We start from the raw sequence: 10282 nt of genomic DNA, 5'->3' as shown, positions 1-10282 counted from the left end.
TGCAGGGCTGATTTGTGACGCACCTACCAAAAAAGTTAGCCCCCTATTGTCTTTGAGGACATTTCCTTTTCACATTTATGCACAGTCCCTTCTTGGGCACTGTATAGCCTTAATTTAGGAATGTGACTTCTGCACTATTTTAATATGCACCGTCCAAATATATTCACTAGTTTCCCCTCCTTGCTATCTCTCCTGGTTAGTAAACTCAGATCGGTAGAAATGTAATGAAGAAATTTCTTTGAGTCCTCATTAACTTTGTTAAAGTGCCATATTTGCTTTATAGCTGTCAAATCAAGCATGGTGTTCCATGTCCATGGAACATCTTGGCATCCAAGACTAACTCCTCTCCTAGCATAGCAGCAGTGATAGAGGGGAGAAGTTTTCTAGTGACTATATAAATAGTGCGTTCCAAATAACTTTCTGAGCCATGACCAGCCATGCTACTTTCCAGACTTTCCCTGACTCATGGTTGCATTGTCTCACTAGGTGCATACCTGGCCAGAAAGTCAATAGCTGTTAAACCAATGACTCAACTTTTTTAGGCTCAATTCACCTCTCGACAGACTCAAGGCACCCGCTCAGAAAATGTCAGCTCTGAGTTTTTATTTGCATTTTGACCATGGAAAAATAATGGAGCAATTCTTTTTGTGCAACAGACTGAAAAAGACCACACAACAGGTCAGGTTTGTGTTTAACACTAGGGCTTCCTTTTTGAAAGCTTTGGATTTATCTTGTGCATCACGTCTGCACGCTTAAAACTTAATGTTCTGTTACCATTGCGTGACAGCCGGTGGCACCTTGGAAAGTATCTCACAGTATCGCAGGGGGCCATGGCACCCTGGCTGAGAATCATTGTTTCAGATACTGCTTGCTGGGGCAGGTTTTCTAAAGGGCAATGTCTTTTTCCTCTTCCCCAGGAGAGCTGTCTAACTTTAATAAACACCCCCGCTGGAAAGAATCAAGACTGCCCCTGGGAAGAGGAAAGGGACCCCAGGTCACATCTAAGTGGTGTAAGATGATGAAAGCCAGGGTTTGGAGGACTGGCCAGTCTATCAGTTCGAGTCACAGCTGCCCAGTTTGGCTTAAGGCTAATGCTTGAAACGAGTTGTCTTTAGCAGGTGGAAGGGACAGAGAGAAACGGGGGCAGCTGGGGAGGTTGTTGGTGGCTCCAGAGTTGTTATAATGCTCAGCATTATAATAAAGTGAACGTGGGCTCACGAAAGCTTGTGCTTCCATTGGGTACCGCGCACACACTCTTACTTAGCCTATACGCACACGTCTCTCCTCTGCCTCGTGGCTAACAGGGCTGACGCCCCCTCTCCCTCAAGGTATGACCTGACCCTTCCCCCTCCACCTTTTACAGAGAGATGAGCTGAGGAAGGAGAGAAAGAAGTGGCTGCTCCGAGACCGCAGCCAGGGCCCCGGGCTCAAGCCCCAAGCACCGCCGGGCCGAACGCACGGACCACAAGTCCCGGCACGCCACGCGCCAGCCGGCTTGTCAGCATCTTGCCCAGCCCGGACTACAGCTCCCAGCATGCCCAGCACGGGTGGTCCTCACGCGGCCTTTCCCACCTCCTCTTGGCCACGTCACCCCCACCCAGCTGGAATCACGTGGCCCAAAGTGGCCCCTCCCTTTCCCCGCCGCGCCCGTCCCGATTGAGCTACCGGGGCACCACGTGACGAAGAAAACCCCGGAAGCAGCCAGCGGAGGCCGTTTCCTTGGCTACGACACAGGAAAGCGAAGGGCCGGTCCCTTCCGTTTGCGCGGCGGCGCTAGGAGCGCGGCCGGGGCGCCGGGGACGGGCCGGACCATGGGGCTGCGCCGGGCCTAGCGGGCAGCTGCTGCCATGAGCGGGGCTGTGGGGGGCGAGGCGCGCGGCGGGGATCCCGGCGCCCGGTGGCGGCCATGGGGGCTGCTGGCCTTGGGCCTCCTCTCCGCCTCGTCCGTGCTGGCCGCCGCCCCCGCCGCCGGAGCCATGAGCAGGGATGAGAAGCGGCGCCTCGGGTAAGCGGAGCCGGGGGCGATGAGGCCGTCTGAGATGGTAGGGGAGGGGGACCCGCTGTGGCCCAGCACGGCCCGGCCCGGCCCGGCCGGCGGTAACCTTGACCCGCTCCTCGGCGGCGGCGACAGGGCAGGGGCGTGGGTGACCCCTCCCCGCCGCGGGAGCTCGCCCGGGCCTCCCCGTGCCGTACCGGCAAGCACGTTGCCAGGTCTTTAGTATGATACGATCACATTAGAAGCTCAAAATGATCGTCTTTGCCGCAAAACCGAACACGCAAATAGGGAAATACGTCTTTGGGTAGATGCAATATCTTTTATTTGACCAACTAAATCTTTGGGAAAATGACCTTAAATGACCTCGTCTTGTTTACTTTATATTGCTCACTGTAAGGTGCCAATGAGTGAGAAGTGGGCAATCAAAGTTGAAGCAGTTTCTTATGACCACTTACCTCAAAATAAAGTGCTGGCAGCAAACCCACAGGTTGGTTAAGGCTCCTTGAGGGTAACTTGGATTTTGCATTTGCTGCATCAGTGAGCTACTTCAAAAATGATTGTACATTTTGAACACTTTTACTATTATTGGTTGTAAAAGAGTTGAAAGGAGCGTATGGATGTGATCATTATTGTACACTTGGCAATGCTGGTGGCGAGCCCCAGCCTTCCCCTGCTCCTCCACATTGTGGTCACCAGGGGCAGACCGGGGACTCAGCCCCAGGCACCTTCAGGCAAGGATGAAGGCAGATGGTGTTGAGCCGCTTCACCTGATTGCTCTATGATGTTGGGAGCCTGATTTTAATGCTTGGATAAAACTTGTTTTTTCTCAAAGCCATTTTTACATGGGGGGGACACTGAGCTTCCCACTTCTGGTTCTTCTCTCCATAGTGCCAGGGAGGCTTTTTGGACTGTGTCCTTCAGGCCTGTTCTGTCCAGTGAAGGGAGCTGTGTTCTGCGTGAGTGCCCAGAGAGATCATTAAGATGCCTGCAGCTTTCTGATCCGCACAGGAGGGTTGTAAGCAGTCTGCACTTAACGAAACTTTCCTTCCAAGGATCCCTGAGCACTTGAGCGCACCTTGTGCTGGGCTGTTCTCACGTGGCCCCCCGGGCAGTTGAGATCTCTCTTTTGCTTTGTCTCTTTACATGCAGGTGTGCTTTATTTAGCAAGTCCTATGCAGACTGCCCTATGATCTGCCTGTGTTTGTGAATTAGGATCTACCAGCAGGAGCGCACATACCTGTAGGCTACTTCTGATAACGTTTGTACTCCATTTTCGCAAGGCTGTGCCAGTAGAAAGAACCCCCTGTTCCTCAGAGGTGCAGTGGGCTACGTGCACACGTGTGGTGGATGGTACATCATTTGCTTAACAGCATAAAGTGAGGCTGGTCACAGTTTTTTTTTTTTTTTCCTCTTGCTTACACTATAAAAAATGTTGGTTATGTGCATTCCTAGTGAAGCTCATAAACTGTGCAAGCGCATAGAAAATCTTGGCCCTGATAATCTGCTTTGTGAAATACTCCTGTTTGTCTGAACAATTCATGAAATTGACTCAGTATCAAGGCTTCCTAAGCAGACTTCAAGAGACGAGGCCCCTGGGAATTTCAAGGCTGCTGTTAGAAGGATACTGTACTCTGAGCCTTAATGAGAGGCAAAGTTTGAGGTAGAGTGTTCTGTAGTTAATAAGTTATAAATATGGTAAGTGCTTTTCCTTTTTTCAGTCACAAGCCTGTGCTTAAGTGAAGTGAACTAGATTCTGTCTGGAGGCTCTGGGTTAACACTTATAGTTGGAGGAAATGTACTCATGCATCAGACAAACAGAAATGGTGTTTGCTTGTGCCATAGGAGTACAATTCATATCGCACAGAACTATACGTCTTGAAATGATTTTAATAGGCTAAATCAGTGGACACTGTAGACTTAAACTCTGTTTCTGCAGTTAGATCTGCGTATAGATCTCATCAGAGTCAGTGGGGTTCTCTGTGACCCTAGGGTTTCACCTCCACAGAATGTGATTGCAGGACTGGCCTTAGAATAGTGGTAATCAGTGAAATGACTAAAAATGGCATTGCAGGCTTTTGCTGACTTCATTGTAAACTTGTTCAGATAGGTTAAAATAACTTCCAGCTGCCAGGTCAGTGGATTTTAATCAACTGATTGAAAAATCTAGTTGAGTTCTTTTCTCCCCTACATCAACAATGACATTAATAGAGACTTTGGGAACGTCGCTGATGGTGCTTGAGTCAAAATAGAATCAATCCAGCTTGCTTTCTTGCCTTGCAAGGTTAACTGTAAGAATAAGACTTTCTTTTCACTAAAGTAGTTCAGCATGACAGAAAGCAGATCTGTTGAGGAAAAAAAGGTGCCATTTTATACGTTACATTTCTGACCTTGACAGCTTTTCAGAAATTAAAAAAAAGCATAGCTTCAATATTAATTTTAAATTTATTTTTATTTACCTGTGAAGATTTCTAATGTAGGGAACATAGAGTAATTTATGATTTTGCTATCCACTTAAACATATTACAAAAGTGTTTACAGTGCTTTGGATATCAACTGTTGCAGAAAAAAGGCAAAGCCATTTATTAATTTTTTGCTGTACCTAGTCATTACTTGTTTTTGTTGGGAATATCGTCAGCTCTTTCAGGGGAAACATGGGATCTTGACAATTAAAATACTTTATTTCACCTTAAATTCAAAGAGAGAGTTTTTCCTTTTTGCTCTGAGCAAGAGTGCCTAAATTGGAAAAGGTGTTTGTGCAGAACATTGATTATCTAGTAACTGATTTAGTCTTTTCAGCATCATAGCTGTGGCCAGAAAAACTTGCAAATATACAGCATCTGTAAGTTATTTTTGGAATTTGCATTTGACAGCTTGCTCTTTGCAAGTGGGATGCTTCAGGGAGCAAATAGTTGCACAGTGCATTTAGGAAACTAGCTAGATCTGTTCACAAGAGATCCCAGGATTAAAATAGTTTAGGAGTTATAGGACTGGAATGGGGTGTTGAGGGTGATTTTGCAAACTGTCTGCCACTCTAGGAGTGGCTTGAGAGGGGTATCTGATACTATCTAACGAGATCCAAAGCAAGGATTTCTTTGGTAATATCTTTTTACCAGGACTGCAGTGACACCCCACCACTTCTGCAGTATGCGCTCCAAACACATTACAAAATGTCTTGGTACCAGTTATTTTATTTTATCAGCTTTACATGGGCAAGGTCAAAAGATTATGTGAATATTATGTATGTTAATGGTAATTTGATATTAATCTTCAGGCATTCATGTACAGTACTGCCATTCTGTTGAGACTTGAACTATAAAAGAGGAGTTATGAAATAAACCATTTATTAGATTTTTTTCTATGTTCTTTTTTTTTAGGAGTCAAGTGCTGGAAATGTTTAATCATGCTTACAGTAATTACATGGTAAGTAAAATGCAGCTTTCATTATGCTTACCAGACTTTATTTTGTATTTGTCAGAAATACTGACTGGGTGCGTGCCCGCATCCCCCCACATTTTAGTGTCATCAGCAAATTTGAACAGGGTGCTTTTTACCCCCTCGTCCAAGTCACTGAGGAAGGTGTTGAACAGTGTGGGCCCAAGAACCGAGACCTGGGGGACCCCACTGCCCACATCTCTCCAGGTCGAATAAGACCTGTCCACCACCACTCTGGATGCGGCCCTCCAGCCAACTAGTGACCCACCTGACTGTGTAGGTATCAATGCCACAGGCTCCTAGTTTTTTAATGAGAATGGGGTCAGAGACAGTGCAGTGTCAAAGGCCTTCCTAAAGTCCAGAAAGACTAAATCTGCTGACACTAAAGAGAGGGGCAGGAACTGAAGCTGAAATATGAACATCTAAACCTAAACCATGTAAAGTAAAAAACTACACACACACACACACACACCTACACACACACACCTACACCCCCCCCCCCATAGAATCGGGCCTTACCATTTAAGCCTACTGGTTATTCTTGATGTGTATTTTCTGCCGTATTTTCATAATAATATGTATATATATTCTGCTGAGTAGTGCATAGTGCTTCTTGACTCATTGGGTAACCATTGGGTGAAAGGTTACACATTTTCAAAATGCTTCAGATATGGTTAGCAAAACCTGTAGACATTCTAGCTGATACAGTAGTTTTTAATAGGTATTTGTTTTGCTGTGTTTTGTGTTCCTTCCTGCTAATAACTTTATTTACACTTTGTGGCTCTAAAATTAACTGGGTGCGTTTACATGATACACTACTGTGCAGAGCATCGCTAAAAAGGTGTGTGCTTATGCTACTGTGCAGTAACATCAGTTGCTGCAAATTGATTTAGTACTTGATTATATGAGTTACTAAACTTTTAATGCTCAGTAACTATAGTGCATTAATGAATGGGTAGGTGCACCCACTATGTTCTCTTTGATCTGTAATAATTTTCTTCTGCAGATACAATTTTACGGCTTGTGTAAAAAGTTCCATGCATTTCACTTGGAGCATGACTATATTGTATACCCTGTTGCTAAATACATAGTTGTGATGTGATTAAGTGTACTTGCTGTTGTTTACATGATACATTTGTCTCATAACTTATGATTTGGAGTCTTCTGTGTTCACACGCTGGTATATCTGAGTGTTTTTTGCCTTTAGTCAACTTAATGATATGCTAATTTCTTAGTATAGAAGCATTCCAGAATAGGTTGTTGTTTTACTTCAGCAGTAGAGTAGCTGCATTTAAAATACTGTTTTTTGTGAGTGGGATGCTATACTTGATTGAAATAAACTATTTTGGAGGGAATATGAAGAGACAGCATCTGAAAAATAGAAATGATTTGCCATGTTCAGGTGTAGTTAATCTAGTTAAAGACTTCAACAAATACGTGTTTTAATTGCTGTCGTCTTTGTGTGGACTTCACAGGACATGTGTACTTTCATTCTTATTGCAGCATAGATTTTCTTTCATAAGTTGCACCTGTTCCCATCTGGCAGATTGCTCTCCCTTGTGTATCTTGCAACATGTCTATTTGTCAGTATTATGTTTTAACTCTTTAATTTCCAAAGAGGTTGAAATGATTGACACTTACAAATGATCATTTTACAAAATGTATAGGAAAGTTATGAATCACAAAGAATCTCATTCATTCTGTATATTAACAGAAAACAAATGAGCCATTTTTTCTGTTAAATGTGTTCAACCTAAAACGCACAGAAGTATGAGGGGCAGAGTTTAGGCTTGATTTTTTTTTTCTTTAAAGAAAAGAAAACCTGAGGTTTGCATTTGGCCTCTCTCCCTCTCTTATCTTGATTTTTGTTCTCTCCATATCCTTACACTTGGACAGAAATCAGTTTTTATTTTGGCCGTAATTTCTTGCTTGTTTCTGGAGACCTGTTGCCATATAAATATGTCTGGCTTTCAGTTTATCTTCCTCTGCATTTTTGGCTTTTCCTTAGGAACATAACTGAGTCTAAAAATTAGACGAAACCCTTCTGTTAGCTGAGGGTACTGAGCTTTCCTGTAAATTTGATGGTTATGATACATTGCTACGTTTGTAGTAAGAAAGCTCTGGGTTAAACGGAAATATGACTTCAGATATCCTGGAAGCTTAAAGCAGGATGAGTGTTTACTTGCCACGTATGCTGCAGTACTAAACAAACAAGCCACGTTTCTGTGTTTGTTTTAACTTGAAGAAACGATTAGGGTTTTGACTTTGCTGACAGCAAGAATTAAGTGTTTTTACAGCTGCTTGTGAAACAAGCTGCTGAGAAGTGCTGATTTTCTGTTTCTATTAATACATGTTTTGGACTTGAGTATAGTAAAGACTGAAATTTCATGGTTGCATGTAAGGGGATTTACCTGTGTGTTCTTTTTGGTATGTTAACCAGAGGTTCAGAGGAATAACTTTTTTTTCTCTTGCCAGCAAGACATCTAGTATAGCAGGGTTTTTTCCTTAATACTCTCTTTAACAGTGTGTGAAAGCTTGTTGTGTTAGTCCCTGGTTTAGTAGTGTTTAGCATACAGTTTTGGCAGCAATGTATATTTCTTGTATGGGGATTTCACAATGCTGCTATGAACGTACTGCCCAGATATGTAGGAATATGGCACTTATTCATTCTGAACTTGTGCTTACAAATTCCATAAATCCACTTAACCAATATACTTTGTGTACCAGGCTTTGCTTTTATGTCCCCTTCATTGCGACTCAGTAACCTTAACTCATCTCTATATTTAAACTAAGCTGAATTCCATCTTTTTTTTTCTTTTTTTTTAGAAGGTTTCTAGTTCCTCATGATAGAGTACTACTTTTATTGTGCGTGGTGTTTCCTCAGTTGAATGCCTTTAAGCCAACTTTGTCAGAATTCTTTGGTTACCAGTTTTCTTTGTAATTTTAGTTGGCAATCTCTTGATTTTGATTTTGCAGGGAATCTTATGTTATCCTTTTACAGACATTCGAGGTGTACCTCATATCTAAGTTCAGTATTTGTCTCAGAGATGCCCTTAAGCACTCCACACACTCTTTGGCTGGATGGACTGGATATTGGTACACTTTTTTGTGGTCTAACAGTCATCAGCCACAGATAAAGAAGAAGCTACTGCCATGCTATCTTATCCGTAGCTTGGGTTTTTGTTTAATCAGACACTTGAAAACTTACACGTCAGAAGTTGACCAAAGTTCTGCTTCCTTTAAACAGGTTACAATGGTTTAATGTAATTGTACCATGCCTGCCCTTTTTACTCCTGTTACCCATTTATTTTGTTCTTCTGCAGGAACATGCCTACCCAGCTGATGAACTTATGCCTTTAACTTGTCGTGGCCGGGTGCGGGGTCAGGAGCCAAGTCGTGGGGATGTAGATGATGCCTTAGGAAAGTGAGTACTTGAAGCAGTGATTGTCATGTATGAATATGTAACCATCTTAACACAATTTGCAGTTTGGATAGGACTAGACACTTCTGTTGATGTGTTCAAAACCTGTGTTTTTAAAAAAAAGGGATTCCATTTGCGGAAAAAATCAGACCTCTATTAAGAAATTGTAATGGTACTGGGAGCAAATCATAATTAATAACTTTGGTAAAATTATGTACAGTTACTCTTTTTCTTTGCTCCCATGCAGCTAACGGGTGTGTAATTTGTTTCTTAATCAAGGAAAAGGAATTGGCTAGTTCTTACTGAATGCATAGGAAGTTAGAGCAATCTTTTACACTATAATTTTTTGTCCTTCGCAAAATTAGGAACATAAGAATTGCCACCTAATGCATCAGTGAATTCAGTGGTAGAATAAAGCTTAATGAATAATAAGCCGCAATTTAAAAGTCAAGATAGTTTCCTGTTTTAAATGTTATCTGGGAACTTAATTAGAAAAATAATTACTGTGCAGTTGTTAGCATGAGAATTTACCTCCCAGAGAAATAAAACTGTTATACAAATTGTCTAGTCTGTGAATTATGAGATTCAGTTTTAAGCCACTCTGTCACAAAATGGAAGAACACAACTAATGTTCTAGCATCAAATGTGTACTAAAGTAGATAAAGACTGTTCACTTAAAGTGCTTTTCTACCTAAGAAAATCCTTTATCCATATTGAAAGGTATTGAACTGGTATGTTTTGAGTCTCAGTGTTATGTTAAATCACAAAGAAAAAGTGCTAAGCAGCATTTGTAACCTTAGCTCCTCTGCATGTGTTGTACAACAGTCTTTAATTATACAGAGTAATCTAAAACTATAGGCCAGTCAGTCTTGCCTTGATCCTGGGTAAGCTTTTGGAGAGAATTATCCTGGCACATGTCCGTGAGGGGCCAGCAGGGGAGTTTATGCTTCAACATGGGTTCATTAGAGGCAGGTCCTGTCAGACCAGTCTGGTGGCCTTTTATGACCAGGTCACAGAATCCTTAGACGCAGGGGTAGCAATAGATGTTGTCTTTCTGGACTTTAGGAAGGCCTTTGACACTGTCTCTCACCCCATTCTCATTAAAAAACTAGGAGCCTGTGGCATCGATACCTACACAGTCAGATGGGTCACTAGTTGGCTGGAGGGCCGCATCCAGAGAGTGATGGTGGACAGGTCTTATTCGACCTGGAGAGATGTAGGCAGTGGGGTCCCCCAGGACTCGGTTCTTGGGCCTGCTCTGTTCAACATCTTGGATGAGGGGTAAAAAGCACCCTGTTCAAATTCGCAGACGACACTAAGATGTGGGGAGAAGTGGGCACACTAGAGGAATAGGCTGCAATCGGATCTAGACAGGTTACAGGGGTGCGCGGATGAGAACAGGATGGGTTTCAACACTGACAAGTGCAAGGTGA

General features: G+C 43.0%; 1 protein-coding gene across 1 annotated transcript in view; it reads left to right on the top strand.

Moving 5' to 3' along the window:
- The first annotated feature begins 1736 nt into the window (after positions 1-1736).
- Positions 1737-10282, top strand: part of EDEM3 (ER degradation enhancing alpha-mannosidase like protein 3) — a 44365-nt gene continuing 35819 nt past the window's right edge. Inside the window, exons 1-3 of the mRNA XM_019530986.1 lie at positions 1737-2005; positions 5371-5416; positions 8752-8852. Of these exons, the coding sequence (XP_019386531.1) occupies positions 1848-2005; positions 5371-5416; positions 8752-8852 (305 nt within the window). The 5' untranslated portion in view covers positions 1737-1847. The remainder of the gene's footprint in view (positions 2006-5370; positions 5417-8751; positions 8853-10282) is intronic.

Source organism: Crocodylus porosus, unplaced genomic scaffold (assembly GCF_001723895.1).
Source record: "Crocodylus porosus isolate Cpor-Errol unplaced genomic scaffold, CroPor_comp1, whole genome shotgun sequence".
Classification (NCBI taxonomy): domain Eukaryota; kingdom Metazoa; phylum Chordata; order Crocodylia; family Crocodylidae; genus Crocodylus; species Crocodylus porosus.
Note: the sequence above shows the minus strand (reverse complement) of the source record. Positions and strands in the feature narration are given on the sequence as shown.